The following is a 17,481-nucleotide window of genomic DNA, read 5'->3' as shown; positions in this document are numbered from 1 at the left end:
ACTAACTTACATTGAAGCGAGGCATTTCTGGCTGGACAAACAATCGCCACTGCTTGTGAGGCACAACGGTGACTGGAATATCATGCACACACATCCGCCCCAGAGTTGTTGATGTCTGCAACCAAACCATCGTTTCTATGTGGCAAACACCTTTACCTATACTTTTCATTCATAAGAATTAAATAGGCAACAATAATAAAATTGTTTACATTTTAGGAAATTTCTGGATCACATCAAAACCAGAGAAAATGGAGTAAAGGTGGCACGTAATGCTCTTTCGACCTATTCCGGAGGGGTATGAGTTGCTAATGACTGAGGAAAACTATACCAAGTTAGAGCAGGTTCCTGGGAGACATTGGAAGGAATGGCCTGATTAACTCTGGGGGGTATCTGCAGCAAGCATTGCCTCGCAGATGATGATCCTAGGTGTGAAGTTCTGCAGGGTCTCAGTTGAAGAATCTCCTATGAAGTTGGCTCTCCGAGATGGTCGTGAGGCGGCGATAGTAAGAGACTTGAGAGCTTTCTAGTCCCCACATGTGTAGTAGGCAGATACTCACTCTCAGTCTCTCGTACCTCTGGAAAATGGCACCCACCCAGTGAGGCTTCATCTCGTACGAAGAACACTCTCAAAAGTGCAGTTCCATTCTATTTATTTGCCCTTTTTCCACTACAGAGTACCAGAATTAACTTGATTCCACTATTTCTACCCCACCACAGAACCACGCAGCCAACTTTGAATTACAGCTTGAACTAAGACGGATCCTGCTGTCTGGCTCCCAGAATCTACATCTGACGGTCTGGAAGCACGCGGGGGGAACCAGACATTCTCGATGGCCAGCGCTGAGAGGCTTCACAGCTGGTGGAAGTCATGGGCATCTGGCCCGCCTTAGAGCACACGCATGTTTTAGGAAAGAATGAGCTGACTGCTTAATGAAAGTAGATGTGTGTCGTGGCACGCAGCATGTGAAAGGTTTCTGATTAGTTTGTAAATAATCACAATCCAATCATTCATAAACTTTAACCTATTAAAAAAAATCTTATACATTAGATTTACGTATTAGGCACTGTGAAAATACAGTAGAACCCTGTTATAATGTTCCTGCATATAATGTTTTCCTGCTTACAATGTCATATTTTTAAAGTCCCAATATTTCCCCCATAACGGCAATGTATTTATTTCCTGCATATAACGTTCATAAATACATTCCTGCTTATAATGTTTGCTTTCTAACAGTCAATAAATGGGGAAAAAATGTTTTAAAACCAAATTATTCCAACACTTACGATAAAAAGTTTCCTTTATGTATGTTTATGTTTACAATCACTGCCATACAATACATGAAGTTTGTTAAAATACAATTTTATGCAATATACTGAAGGTACACAATGTTCATAGTTACGTGTCAGTTGGCACCCTTAGTCAACTCTTCTCTTCCTTGCCATTCCAGTGGGTATTCAGATGCACGTACATAGTCCTACGATATTTAAGTTGCCAACCATTGAGCGAGGGCATAACTAAAAGTGTTTTCTATTCCTTACAAATAATTTTTTTTTTCATTCATACGTAGGAATCCCAAAAATAAACATTTTCAGGTGGCGAAGGAGTAGATGTTCTCACTCTTTATGTTGTCGTCATGAATCGTGAGACAATTTTACAAAAAATGTGGCAGTGTATCTTTAAAGACAAACAAAATTTAACCAGGGAACAAGACGAAGTTGAAAAATTGTTGGCTTGTTTCAGAAAATTCATGTATCAAGTATACTATCTTTGGTTTTAACATTAAAGTTGTTTACATAGCGTGGTGAGTCCATTGGTACAAAGCTCGAACATTGTTAAGTGCTAAATTGAGATTTCCTGCTTATAACGTTTTCCTTCTTATAATGTTTTTTTCTTGTGCTCCCTTGAAAAACATTATAACAGGGTTCTACTGTAGTTACACTCTACAACTAACTAAAAACAATATTCATCTTGCAATTTATATGGATACAGAGATATGTTCATGCACAAGAAACAAAAATGATTACCAAGACCAATATGAGTGTTAAGTTCGTTAATCACTAAAACCATTAATCTATATAATAAAAGATAAAATTAAGGAGGATTTTGTACTAGTGTATTAATAATGTTGCCAATGGCTGCGATTTCTAAAGCTTTATGTTGTGAGGAGAGCAGAAAACTTCATAATTAGTCATGGTTTGAGAACTACGTAGCTATTATAATACCACAATAATTTCAAACACAAAAGTAAACATCAAGAAAGAGATTTCCATTACATACCAAATTCACTTCAAATGTCAGACATGGTGATTGCTTGTTAGTTAGCTTTATTGTCAGAGATTCTGCAACTTGAGAGGATTTCAGAAAATTCAATGACTTTGCCATCATATCTGCAACATTGAAAGCATAAATCCAAACAAATAGCAATTCAGCTTTTTAGCAACACACTAATGTTGTTTAGTTATATACTTCATCAACAAATTTTAAATGCTACTAACCTGGTTCAAACTCCAAGAATATTTCATTGTTGTTTTCATTCAATCCGACCACACAATGTCGTCGGAAGAAGTTAGCTTGTTCCAGCACGCACCAAATAAGGGGATGGTCTCCGATGCAGGAGTCGTCCAGGACGATGAAGTATATCTTGTCTTCGCAGATTCGTATGACACATAGTTTGGTAAATTTGGAAAGTGTTTCTATAATATCTGCAAGCATAAACAAAGCAACATTAAACGTATTCACTGGACTAATAAATTTCCATTCAATATTATGTGTTGTGTTGTCTATAGTATTAAAAATAACACTAATATTATTGTTAGCTCTAAGATATTAAAAAAAAGGTATTTTAGAAAGTTTAAAAAACAACACACAATAATGTGTTACATTATTTTTCAAATTATTTTCAACGCCTAAAACTAATGATAGTGTCATTTACATCTGGCATAACTTTCAGTATAACTGACCAGCTACGTGTGCACACAATATCAGATTGTTAAGAAATTAATAAAAAAATTATGTTCAAAGCTATGATAACTCATTAGTACAATCAATATTATCATTATTAACCAGATATTCCAGCATTAAATTAATATGGTTTAGACTGTATTGACTATAGAAAAAACTGGAGTGGTGATAATCTTTTAACACTACAACAGAAAACAAATGGAATGAATGAATCTTTCTTTTTCTAATTACAGCATGCCATTATATTGAAAAATGACTATAAACAGAATATTAGGATCTTTATATTAATACACACAGACCACATAGCCCTCAAAAAAACAAATGGAACACAAAATAATTTTCACACACAAATCTACTTTATAAGCATAGCCCCTCAGACATATGAGCTGAAAATATATGTATCTTAATCCATTATTCCACTTTATACAATTCAATGGCAGAGCTGTAGTTTTTTGTACATTCTATTTATACATTATAATAGCTCGAAATTCCTTGAAAAGTAGAATAATCAGTCCATTACCACTAGCACAAAAGAAATAAGATGTACCGGTGCTTTTAACATGAACATTTCACAAGCGCCTGAATCAGAATGCGAGCGGATCAACTGTTGCTGGATTACAGAACTTGCAGAACTGAAAGAATACCAGTTCCAAGAGCTCCGGCATCATCAACATCAACATAATATAAATAAAGGGACAGTGTGTTATTTATTACAAAAACATGAGCACTTTCTTTGAGCACCAAGTTTAGCACTTGTGAGCTGGAAGAGCAGAGAAGTTGCAACTGTCTCCACAACTAGGGGACAACTGACGAAGCATGGTAAGAGCACATGTGCCCGAATCAGGACGACTTCTGGCGTTTCCTCACCACCCCAGTGGGGGTCGCAAGGGGGGTAGGATAGCGGTATGTATCCCACCTCAACTTATGGGAAAATATGTCATATCTGTGCAAAGGCAGTATGTTATTTTGAGTGAGGCAAGGTGAGCTGTTACAACTCCTCGAACGACACACCCCACAGGAAGTGATGCATGACGAGAATGATACCGTAGCTGTCCAATGAATACACTAATTATTTTTATATATATATATAATAAAAATCCCATCCCTAAGAAAAATTCCTTAACCCCCAAGGCGAGTGTAAGCCTGCTGTGGTGGCTGCTAGCCCACAGTCTGTCGAGACTCGTGCAGCGGCCCATCATCACATCAACAGGATCCAGTCACTGCTCAACTGATAAGTTAATTAAAATCATACACTCTCATCAATATTTCAATTTGAAAAATTACACTTGTTGTAAAGTTGAATTTTGACAGTTGTCACATGACGAATGAACATTAAAGGCCCCGCCACCTGTGTGCAGAGCTTCAGAAAAAAGCCACATGATTTAAAAACTGCTCAAGATATCCAAGTGGAGTCTGTTTATGAAAATCACTTAAGAATGTGCTGGGGGCGGTTGAGTAGTTTTGTTTTCAAATTTAGCTTTGTAACTATATTTTTTTAATTTTTTTTAGAAAATTGAAAATGGCTAAAATGTGTTTTTTTTTCTTCATAATAATTTCTAGGCACGCAACTCCCGATACAGATTCATGGAAGCACTCAAGGGACTTGCATTACAACTTTATCTTTATTTCTCCACCAAATAATATTATGTTTACCGCTGAAATCTCATAGTTGTCCTAAGGACATCAAGAAGACTGCGCACCAGTTCAGAGCCTTGCGAGAAGCACCAGCGAGCATCCCGCCCCACTAACACAGATACACCTCTGATTTGGTAGGTCTCTTAAGTTGGTGACCAAATAGTACTTTCGGTCCAACAAAAAATTGCCTCTTCTTGGCATCAGGAAAAAAAATGTCAACACATAGGTGCAGCAATCTGCAAGAAGATTGTGTGAAAACAATTGTTTGAAATTTGCTATCCACAATCGAGAATAAAGAACCAAAAAAATTTAACACTGACAACTGCACTGAAAATTAGTTTCCCTTCATAAACTTTATTTGTGTGGCCAGAGCAGCAAAGAAAAGAAAAAAGTACTCATTTTCATTTTACACATAACATCTGCAACAACAAATCATTATAAATCCAGTAGCTAATGAGCTCAAGCCCCCTCCAAAAGCATCTGGGTCCACTATTGTTTTAGTGTTTGCCTTGATAAAGCCTAGCCTCAGCTGGGTCAAGCCCCTCCCAAACCAAAATCCTGGATCCACCACTGATTATATCAGTTCTAAGATGAGTCTAGAATTGGACAAGTTTCATCATTAGCAAATTATCATGAGCATGTGAGTCATGTCAGTGTAAATGAAATTACACAATCAGCAATTAAAAAAATATACACAGATTGCAAGATTATTTCCTTTCTAATGGAATATAAACACCAGCCCACCTCGTGTACCATGCCTAGGGCCAGGAGAGTGCAGAATTTCATTTTGGCAGGAGGGGGGGGGGGGGGTTGAACCCAAGTTCTTTTCATTTGTTGGTAGGAATGTTAGATTGTATACACTCCTGCCTAGGCCACCACACGATAGCAAAGATAGTGTCATATGAGAGCACTGTGTTATGCTGATTTTAAAACCACCAGATTATTTATTTCTCGAATTTATTTTGTTTAGCTTTGTTATTCTAATAAATGAACACATTTTTTTTTTACATAAGCTGGTTAAGATGTATCAAAGCACATAAAAAAAATGTTTATGTTAACAACAGGACATTTAAGAGTATTTTGTTTATGGTATCCAATAAATAAATAAATATGCAGACCTCAATAGTTGTTATTGAAAGTACAAGGCAAAATTTTTTTCTGTTGTCGGAATGCAGGCAGGAGAGAAAAGGGACGTTCGCACAAAACGGACACAGGGAATGATGAAGTGTCACCTCGCCACTTTTTGAGCGCATATGCTCTTTGGCTCATGTTATTGCCTTTTTGCGCTCAGCGTGCGGTTTGTAGCTCCAACACAAGGTTCGTACCTCTTGAGTAATAAAAAATTGAGGAGTTTTTAAGGACCGTTTTACTTCATCGCCTTTGCCACAATCGAGAGGTAGAAAACTTTTTGTATTATAGAAAAATACCTCAAGAAAAAAAAATTATGAATAGTTAATGCTCGAAAAATAATTTCATTGGTTAGTTCCATTCTTACAGATAAATCCATATTATCCAGAATTATCTCTGGAACACATAATGAATCTGAAATTTTAACCCTAACATTTAATTTGATCACTAATTACGTAATTACATTTATTTTATTAGTAAAGTAAGACAGTAAAAAACACATTTTTAGTATAAAGGTGAGAGACAAAATATGAAACCCAAATTTAAAATGACATTTATGTAAAATCTATTTGTATGGCCCGAAATGCACCAATTTTACTGTGCATGTAAAAAGCATTGTTTGCTGCCAATACAAAAACCATATAACATTGAATTAGCCGCAGTTATCCTTTAATGCTTGCATTCGTTATTAAAGAGCATTTAAGGATTCTTAGTGAAATTCAAAGACTTTAAAGGGTCCTTATTCAATTAAAGATATTAAATTAAGGACTTTTCAAGGATATCAAGGAGGCGTACAAACCTAGCATGTTTTTCGAACATTCAGTGTACAATTGACTTTTCACTAAACTCACAATTTTTACCAATACCATATTTAAGAGATTCTTCAGATGGTTCATTTATAATTGAAAATTTTTGGAAGCTCTATGTAGAATATACTTTAAACAATTCCTCTGTTACATGGCAAAATCCACATTGTCATTGGCCCACTTGACACTTAAAAATTGTCCCAAATACTATTATGTATATAACTGTCACTACAAATCTTACCCTCCAATTCATAAATAAAATGAATCACATTTCAGTGGCCAGTCATTTTCAACAAAACACTTTAAATAAGATGTTAAGTTTGTCAACTACTTTTTTTTAGATTTTCTGCCAACTTGACAGGTGTAAAACTGGTTATGTTTGCATTTAATAAATGCCACTATGTGCAGTGACTTTTCACTAACATTGATTTGCAAAGTTTTTGGATAAACCTGAATGGACTGCATTTAATATGGAAGATTGATAAGAATTATAATTATGGTGGTGACTCCATAGTCCACCAGGAACTAAAAGCAATGTCACAATTTTTTTTAAATTTTGTGCATTCATTACTACTTGTAAAAATTGTACACTATACACATTCATTCCTACTAATTTTCACTGGATTATTTGTTTCGTGCAGTTATATAGTTTTAAATACAGATTTGTGGAATTACTGAAAAGGCATTAAACGCATGATTTAATTAAGTTATTCTTTAATTTCTTCACAGATCAAGTAGTGATATAATAATTTACATTATTTGTTTACAAAGCATTCTGATTTACCACTCATAATGATAAACACTTAAGACATCCTCTCTTTGATATAACAAGAAAATATTTAAGAGCAAGATTACTACTTTATGCATAGCTTCAATGTGAGCTGAGGAATGCAAACAACTGTTTACAATCACATAATATATATACATAAATATACAATTACCTTAAACATTGTGCATAATTATCCTTTGACTGCCTGCGAGCCATGATACTACTGTGTTGCTAGAGCCTTTTACAATGCAAGTACTCAATGAATACTGTAATAATTGAGAAAATTAAAGATATATCTTTGGTAGAAATTGATGTTATTTCACAATTTTTCATGGTCATACATCCAAATGAGTTATACCTGCTGAATGTGATATAACTACCAATTCATATTACTGTAGTTCCATATTACCTACAAACTCAAATTTCACTAACAAGGCATTAATATTTTCATGGCTATTAGTGCTTTAATTGACTTCCTATATAGCACAGTATGATTCTTCAAATAAGTTATTATTACTATCCATTAGAAGTTATAATCTAGTAAATTACACTCCTGGCAAAAAGCTTCTTGCCCATCAAATATTGTCTTGTAGCAAAACAGTAACAACAAGAATATAACAGACATGCATTGCAATACTGAAAACAAACCACCTAAATCAGAGCCCAATCATAGTTTTGTCATGTTTATCTTAAAAATTTTAAGTCAATCCTCAAAAAAGTAATTCTGGTTTAAGCATGCATTGATAAATAATTAAATATGCATTCCTAGAATTTAATGAAACTGTAGCTTCTCATAACACGAATCTGCAGTAAAGACAATGCAATAAAACACCTCAAATGACTTAAAACATTTCTAACACTTTGAACTCTTTCACACAAATGAGGAACCATTTTCAGTAACTCATTTCTCATCAGTATGACTACCGGTACTTAAAACATCAGGTTTACCGTTCATGCTGCCAAATATGCAATATTGATCTAAAATATTATTTTTTCCATACAACTTTCACATTTTCCCAAAACTATATACATTCAGATTTTGTATAACACACTTACTGAAGTTAAGCTCACTAGTTACAATGCATTTCTACATACATACATACAACAGTAATTACAATATGTTTATACATATAATACACTGGTCCTGACTGTACAAAAATCCATTATCAGCTCTTAGAAAGGACTACTGTGAGATGCAGCAACAGTACTGTAAGGAACAAACAACAAAACCCTTTAACAAACCATTTTCTTGCAACACAAATGTAGGGCAATAAGTTTAATTCAGGCACAGATTCAATAAATTTTATCAAACCTATATGAAGTACATTTTAACATCTCAAAATACCTGGTCCTATATGATATAACAGTTCCCAGTATATAATTTATCAGTCTAATCCTCAAATATGAATAATATTTACAATAAAAGTTTCTGTTTACAAAACAATTGTGTTTGAAATAGGAAATAATATGTATGTGGCTAAACTATGCATAAATCATACCTTGTATCTGAAATGCAATCACTTATGCAGTCACTTACACTTCTCTGATAAAGTGAAAATCATACTTAGTTTCTGCAAAACAATGTTTAAAACCAAGATACTGAGATGACTTTATAAGAACATTCAACTCATATAATATAAAACACTACCAAACTCTTGATCACTCATCTACTTAAGAGGAATTACGAATTAGCTATAATTATGTTATAATTTACCTTTACTAAACCAAGAAATTAGAAAAATCTTTTTGGAAAATCAAATAATTAATTGTAGATATTTTATCATTTGCTCATTAGCATCATCCTTATCATCATCATTATTTCATTAGCACGAAAGCCCTCAGCTCTTATTTATCAGATTTATTAAGCCAAAATCAAACAGGTCCAAAATTTGCTTGCTGAAAATGATAACCAACATAAAAAACGAGATTTAAGTGCTGCTATCTAAGCCGAATGCAATCAACACCAAGTTTCCCATGAACAGCTCAAACAGAACATACATTATCATCCAAATGCTTGCTGTTGGCCAAGATACTTGTGGAATGGTTCCAAATCGCCATTTAAATAGACTAAAATTTTACACACATCCAAGGTCTCATCGTATACATAAATAAACCTTACGAATTTTTAACTGATATTTTTGAAAAGTTTAAATTTGCAATACTAAAATAACAATGGAGTTAGTCAAGCTTTCAATATAAAAGTGGACAACATTACATAATGTATGTGCATAATGAAATTCATGAGTATGTAAAATGTAAACCTTTTAAAATAAAAGTTTGCTGCTGATTACGGTACACAAAAATTATGACAGAAAATTTGTAGTTCATTCACTGGTCACCTCTATTTACACCTGGTGTTTGATTATAGCTAGTGTGTAAGTATATAACTTTTAACACTCATATAAAAAAAAGACATTGAGTCAACTTCAGGCTTGTTATATAGACCAGAAGTGTGAGTTACAATATTATAAACATCATTATTAGAGTGGTATTATTCCACAAAGTCCACTGTTCAACCTTATTATCACCAGAAATCAGCCAGACAATCAGATGATTTGGCCAATGTACACAAAAATAACATGCATTAAAAAAATATGGGCATCATCATAAAAATATTGATCACTGCTCCAAATAAATTAAAATAGCAAAATGTTACCAGAGTAAATAACTAAGTTATGCTGGTTTGGAAAATTTAAATGAATATAATGCTTAGCTCCAACTTAAAAGTTGAAATCCACTTTTTATGTTGGTTACATGGAAATTTGCAGTATATTTATTAAACTAACAATCTAAGAAAGCAACTAACAGCACAAAGAATTTCCAGTTCTTAACAGAAGTTATGAGCTAAAAAATGATGGTGAGAAATGCTGCTAAGATGACTAGAGAGGAAGATTAATGATGTAAACACAAAATTCTGTTCTTAATAGCAATGTTACCTTCAGCAAAAATTTTCTGGTAAAAAAACTTGAATCAACCCAACCAGTTTCCAAAACTTACTTTTAAGCTCTAATAATCAGCAGCATGATATATGATGTAAGACAATTCAAAATAATTTTTATTTGTCAATTATATTACTTTTTTTTCATACTGCTGTAATTTTTTAGAGGTAAATATTATTTAGATAAAGTTATATTAAAACCACAGTATTGATAAAAACCTGTTTTAAAAAACCAATCTTTACAATGAAATTCAGACAAAGTAAAATTTATTGTACTTTTGATGATAAACAATAACACAGTAACTATGTTCTACTACTTGGCATAGAATATTCACAGCTACCGCACTAAAAGTAAAAAAAATTGCTTACAGACAAAATAAAATTTTGAGTAAATGTGCATGAATATTAAACTATAGCTAACACAAGAGAGAATTGAAAAAGGCAAATAATACAGAGATAAAATAAAATATATTGTGTGAATAATCATGAACCCAGAAAAAAAATTGAAAATATTTAAAGTAGGTACCTAGATTTAAATAATACTTCAGAATGAATGCCAGTGACATTAAAACCTTCTAGTAGGCAACACTAAAATACAGAATAACTTTAATGAAATGTTTAAATTTCTATCTATGCATAATTTGAAGAGGAAAAAAAGTGTTATGTTTAGATGTACATTGGCAAGTGTTTAATGCATGTACGTGTGAAACCACAAAACTTCCAAGTAGCACTCTGACAGCTGCTTCTCTGAACCCTGCCCATCAGAACACTGTACCCCACAACCTGCCAGCCAATTATTTGATTCCTCCATGCTGAACGTATGCATTAGAATGGAACCAGACCAATAGCGTGCACACTGTTTAATTTACAACTACATACATATAAATTATTAATGGCCCAAAATTTTCTTATAAAAATAAAGTTGGGAAACAGTGTATTTTTGGAACAACTTTGAATTGCTGTTTTCTAATTTCATTTTACTTTATGAAAGCTGATCAGCTTTCCAAAAATACTTATATTTAGTGTACTTCGCTTTGAACAAGTAATCAGTGTGCATGCCGCAAGTGGAGGATTAAGAAGATCTGACCTCTCCTCTTTCAATAACAAGTTATACATAAACTATCACGCACGCGTAAAATATGCAGTGAGTTCATACTGAAGCGAAGACTCTGAATTTTTTGCGGTTATAGTATGTGATAAAGCGACAAGTCTCTAATATCCCTGATGTCAACAAAAAATTAAGCTCTATTCATTCATTTTTATTAATAACTACACTACGTTTATATTGAAGTAGGAGTGAGATGAATTCATATTTATTATTTTTTAACATTTCTAAAATTGTAAAAAAAAACCTTCAATGCAGTTTTAAGTCAATTTAAAACAACAATTTCCAATGGCCTCATTGACATTGACAGTCCTACACCTGTACGAGATTGTTTGGCTCACACGTAACTGTACCACACAGTCGACCAACACAGGCAACACAGGCAACACAGGCCCCGTGCCTAGCCGGAAGTGTTTGTTGTGTTCGACCTCTGGATGCGCGAGAGCACTAGGGGATGCCGGCTCACGCATGAGACGCCTCTAGCCCATGCATGGATACACTGAACTAGCATGATGTATCAGCAATGCACATCTACGAGACTTCACGGACCAAACCAACATCAATCACTTTGAATATTGCATACCAAATCTTTCAAACCAAAAGAATATGAACAAGCCCATTATTAAACCAAATGAAATAATTATATTATATCAGAAAGTGACCAGGATGCTTAATGTTATTTGTACTTAGCCAACTTTAAAATATTTTTTTTATATAATTTACAGAATATGAGCATAACAATTAACATAATAAGCAGGGGTTTTCCTAAAAAAAACTTAACCTGAGCTAACTCTTTGATATAAAACATACCACTCACAGAAGAAACATTACAGAAAGGATTAGTGGTAAAATGCATGAAAAGCATGAAGTGAAAATCAAGCTATGGCCTGAATGAGTCCTGCATTCCCTTCTCCCCTCTTGCAACCCCCCACCACCACCCCAACACACACAAAATTTTGCACGATGAACCATAGTCAATATTACAGCAACTGATTAATTACTGGAAATACTTATGCAGGAAAATAAAAAAAAATCTTGCTATCAAATTATAACACCACTCATACCCAAATATTGAACTGTATCAACACACTTTAAATTATTAAATTTTACATGAAAAATAGCTTTTGAAGAACTGGGAATAGTAAATCTGTACTGGCATCCATAGCTGAGTTTCTGATATTTTACAAACTTTAACTTACCATCATCTCACACATATTCAAAAAATTATTTTTATAATTCATCTTAAAAATTACAACATACAACTATGTATTACAAAGTCATCTGAACATTTCTGCAGTAAAATTTGGTTTACATTTGCTTACTTCCTGAATGTACAAACTTGAGCTTTTTGCTCAAACTGACACATAGTTTGAAATCTGCCAAAACAAAACACTTGACAAATCATACATACTCACAGCAGTTCTAAAATACGTGCAGGGTCTTCAATACATTTAGTTATTAGCATGTACCATGTGTGCTGCTAACGAATTTATAGAAGCACTGATGTAAAAATACATTAAAAAACAAGAACATAATGTACATCATTACACCCACGTGCGTACAAACAGCAGACTGTAAGTGCAACCTCACTATTGACCGAGCAAGACCAATGTTACAATACAGCACAAAAAAATTACTGACTACTTGTATTTAAACTCTGTTTTGGCAGACATTATAGGCATTACTTACTAAAATCATAGAACAGAAAAGATAGCTGTATACCTTTCTAATCAACCTATTGTTTTTTATTTATAAAAACTTGTGTTTGGGGACAAAATCATTAACTAAATTTAGAAACAAATCACAGAAAGCACAAAATAAAATGGTCTGCGAAAAATGACAATGTTACCGTATCACTTCCGACAAAATTAATTTTAATAACTCAGTTGCAAAAAAATCTACACAGAACTTAGTAGACATCAAAGTGAAATTTATCTTGAATAAGTAAATACATACATGATTTTTTTTCTATGATAAAATTCTTTTGGTAAACCCTTCAAAATCATACAGATCATGATCATCAAATAGATCATTAACTATAATAACAAAAAAATACTTTAAAATAATTTTTATTTTTCTATCTTGTCTGTTAATAATTACTTATAACATTTGTTCTTAATATACCACTTTTAAAATGAACTAAAAAGTATAATATCATTTCTCTTAGTCTCAAAAAAATTCAAAACTCCACTCATATTTTTAAAATCATACAGTTTTTCTGTTAAAAATTGTGATAGTGAATTTTTAATAGCTATGATAATACTGGTAATATATAAAATGAAAAATATGTATTAATATTTTACTAACAATATTACAAAATTTTCAGTTGAACATTAATACATAAATGTTAAAACATATAGAGAGTATGTATTAATTATAAAACTAAGTATAATAAATCACTCCATATCATTTTCAGTGTAATAAAATAGTTAAAACTATTAATACATCAATTATTTGTTTCTCAACAACCTAAGTCATAATAATCTACTTAATGTATTAAGAGTTCGACTAACAATTTTATCACAATGCAAACGATATGGATTGATTCATAAGTATTCTCATTCGTACAGATTACCTACACGATAAACAAATATGTATTGCATGCGCCCCACATTTTTTGTTTAAGTAAATATTACCAGTACATCATAGCTATTAAAAATTCACAATCACAAATTTTCGGAAAAATTTGTAAGTTTTTAAAAATATGAATTGGTTTTGAATATTTATGAGACTAAGAGAAATTATTTTATACTTTTTAGTTAGTTCTAAAAATGTGATATATTAAAAAAAATTACTAGTAACTATTTTATACTTTTAGCCTTGTTTGCATGAAATTTTTCAATCAGTTTTAAACATCTTGATGAGATAATGACAAAGATATACGAAAACTATTAGGTTTATTTCAGTTTCTTTTGATTTAAGCATATTTGAAATAGAAAATTGTAAATCACATATTGAACTATTACAATAAAAATTACTTGTATATTTTATAAAATTCATATTTAAGGTAAAATACACAGTAGCTACTCATGACTTTGATTATCCATGTATTTATAATTCTATACTTATAAATACAAATATACAAAAACAAGAAGTGAACACATATTAGTTCCTGTGCAACTACTGGGTACTTTAACTTAAATATTATTACAAATTAACGCCAGAGATTTTTTTTTTAACAATTTTAAAATATATGACTAATTTACAGTGCTAGTTGTCAAATTCTTTTCATCTCCTTTATTGCATTTTCTCTTGCCAGTGAGTTTCGAGCAATCGAGCTCCACTATTCTTAATTCAGCCAGTGATATGACACGACTTAATGCGACATACGCCTGCCCTTAGTAAACAGGACAGATCCGAATTATACAACAGCATGTGCCACTGTACAGCCTTGCATTTTATGGTCTGTGCAGGCCCATCATAGTTTTAGCGGAAGCTGTGTTACATTTATAATTATGCGGGAAAGAACTTCTAACTAATATTGAATTCTACAATTGTAACATATAAAATTAATTAAAAAATAAATCAAGAGAACATTCTGGTTTACTTACATTTTTGAATATGATAAATCAATTTCTATGCAAGATAAATATTATACATAGGCCTAGATGTAAACTCAATTATTCAATAGCATATTGCAAACAAACAAAAAAATTGCTTTCTTATGTTTGTATCTTTCAACAAGAAGTAAGCGATATTCAAGTCACTAGCTCATCGAGAAGTTACTTTCAAATCTATTATAAAATATACACCGAACAATGGCCTGAAGGTTAGTGTTTCCATGGAGTTAAAAGTTTTAAAAGACATTTTCTAATGACAGTGACTGTTTTTACAAAGGAGTTTCTAATTCATTCTTACTAACAGAACCAGACATTATAAAGCATAATTTCTGCAATGTTTTAGACAGAACGGATAATCTTTTGGCCAACCAATACAGCAATGGCGAGGTAAAAATGTGACTTCAATTATGTCACAGCATGCCGTCTCCTTCCTGCTATCACCACTTGTTTCCGTTGAAAACATCTATGAACTGCTCATTTGAATTAGCAGGCAGCTGTTGCCAAGGGCTGTCAAGTTGATTGAATTTTTTTCTACATGTTTTCATTAATGATTTAGATTTTTTTTTTGTTTTGATTTGTATTCACGGTTGTCACATTTACTTTCTTTTTCTCTTAATTTTCTTGCAATGTCATCCAATCCAAAGCTATGTTCAAAATTTCAAGTCTATAACTCATCAGGAAGTTAGTTAAAATTGAATTACAAAATTCTACCCGAACATACATTTCCCAAAGTGAGCTAATAAAAACATGCTAAAAACAGACTAAAATATCCAACAAACCAAACAACAACAAAAAAAAATCATGCAAGCAATAATACTGTGAATATAACATCAATCATATGCTTAACAAACAGCCTGCTCCAATCATTAGCAACACACGTGAAAACATATCTTAAGCCAACATCTTGAATAAGAAACAATGCACAGTTTCCATTCACATTCTCCCTTATATGGAGTGCCAAAATTTTAACAAATGTAAATACTTTTAATAATTTGTGAGAAAAAATATAGAAAATAGTATTTGTGTACTTAAATGCCTTAACATTGTCAGCATAGACAGCAATTTTCAGGATTTTCCCTCTAAAGTTTGTCTCTCTCTTTGCCCACTTAATCGCCAGAAACTTATCCCAAGAACATACAGTGAAAAATGCAACAGATAAAACACACAACTAAATGATTAAAAAAATCTCATTTCAACATTTTAATTTTTAAATGCACTACAATAGTGTCTAGTAAGATTTTTAATATTATGTAAGTTTTAAATTATTCCTCATTGATAAAGATATATTTCTGAATATTTAGGGCCATGAGAAAATAATTACTGTGGTTATTTGTTGCATTTGTTCCAATTTTAAAAACACTTTGATCCATAGAATATACATACAATAAACTGTTATATAAGTGAACACAAGCATTCTCATGAGCCTTGGAATGTACGACCTAGCTGCTTCTCTAAGTTCCAAACACACATAACAAACCTACCCAAAATAACTCGGCACATGGACAGGAGTGTGCACAAGAGGTTAAAAACATTGTCATAGCAGTACTGGGGCATGGGCCATATTACTGTTGGGATCTGATTCGCTAGATACCAACAAATTTTATGAACACATTTCTAAAGCCAGCCAAAAGATCAACTGGTTACCACTCAGAAAAGCCAAGAAGCAGCGAGGGAACGTGCCCACTGATTCTTTAAAACTATTCAAGGCACGCTTTCCAGCACGATACTGCCACACACACACACTATAATTTTTTAAAAGTATGTAAAAAGCTTTGTCTTCAACCACCATGTTGTAATTTAATTTTTTGTTTTATAATTCCAGATATTTATGAAGATATCATATTTCAAAAAGGGACTATATAAGTTGTATGCATTTCCCAGCTGTGTAAAAACAGAAAATTATCTTCTGGTGAGTGAAAACTATGCAATTGGTACGTGCCAACTTTTAAAAGAAGTCTGACGTATAACATAAATCTGACAACAAAATCATAAACCAAACACAAAATACAATACTTATATATGTAACATCTACAGGATTAAAAAAAAAATATATGAATAAAAATGCAATAATCCATTATGACTGGGGGAACTGAAGCCTTAATGCAAAAGGTTAAAAGATTGAATTAATTTTTTTTTTTTCAAGCCACCATTTGTTGTAAATTTGCAGTTGTTCAATGTTGACAAACAATAACACAAGTGGTAAAAACATAAACTGTCAAATAAATTTATATAAAATTTCAAAAAAGAAAAAAGAAAGTACTATAAACATTATCATTAAACTGACAACCATCACAAATTATCTTGTGTGTAAACTACAATTTCTTTCAAAATGCTATTAAAATGTAAGCTAGTAATTAATTATTCAGCAGAAAGCTACATAGGGGTTTAAAAAAAAATCTATATCGAAATGGAAGTAAACATAGATGATTGTGTATTTAAGAAATATATTTTTAAAAAAAAGGGAAATCCATATCTATAAAGGATAATTCACATTGAAGTTATCATGGAGCTATTATGTTAACATCTTTATGTCAATGTTTGTACTAAAACACTTAATTCACAGTAAGTTAAGCATGTC

The 17,481-nt window shown here is 32.3% G+C and overlaps 1 protein-coding gene across 4 annotated transcripts in view; it reads right to left on the bottom strand.

Moving 5' to 3' along the window:
• Positions 1–17,481, bottom strand: part of LOC134535550 (checkpoint protein HUS1) — a 45,204-nt gene that overhangs the window by 17,592 nt on the left and 10,131 nt on the right. For all 4 annotated transcript variants that reach the window (XM_063374722.1, XM_063374721.1, XM_063374720.1 and 1 more), the window contains exons 2-4: positions 2,497–2,703; positions 2,279–2,388; positions 11–115 (exon numbers count right to left, since the gene is read on the bottom strand). In XM_063374722.1, coding sequence (XP_063230792.1) covers positions 11–115; positions 2,279–2,388; positions 2,497–2,703 — 422 coding nt within the window. The remainder of the gene's footprint in view (positions 1–10; positions 116–2,278; positions 2,389–2,496; positions 2,704–17,481) is intronic.

The sequence above is a fragment of the Bacillus rossius genome, chromosome 8, assembly GCF_032445375.1.
Source record: "Bacillus rossius redtenbacheri isolate Brsri chromosome 8, Brsri_v3, whole genome shotgun sequence".
Taxonomy (NCBI): domain Eukaryota; kingdom Metazoa; phylum Arthropoda; class Insecta; order Phasmatodea; family Bacillidae; genus Bacillus; species Bacillus rossius.
Note: the sequence above shows the minus strand (reverse complement) of the source record. Positions and strands in the feature narration are given on the sequence as shown.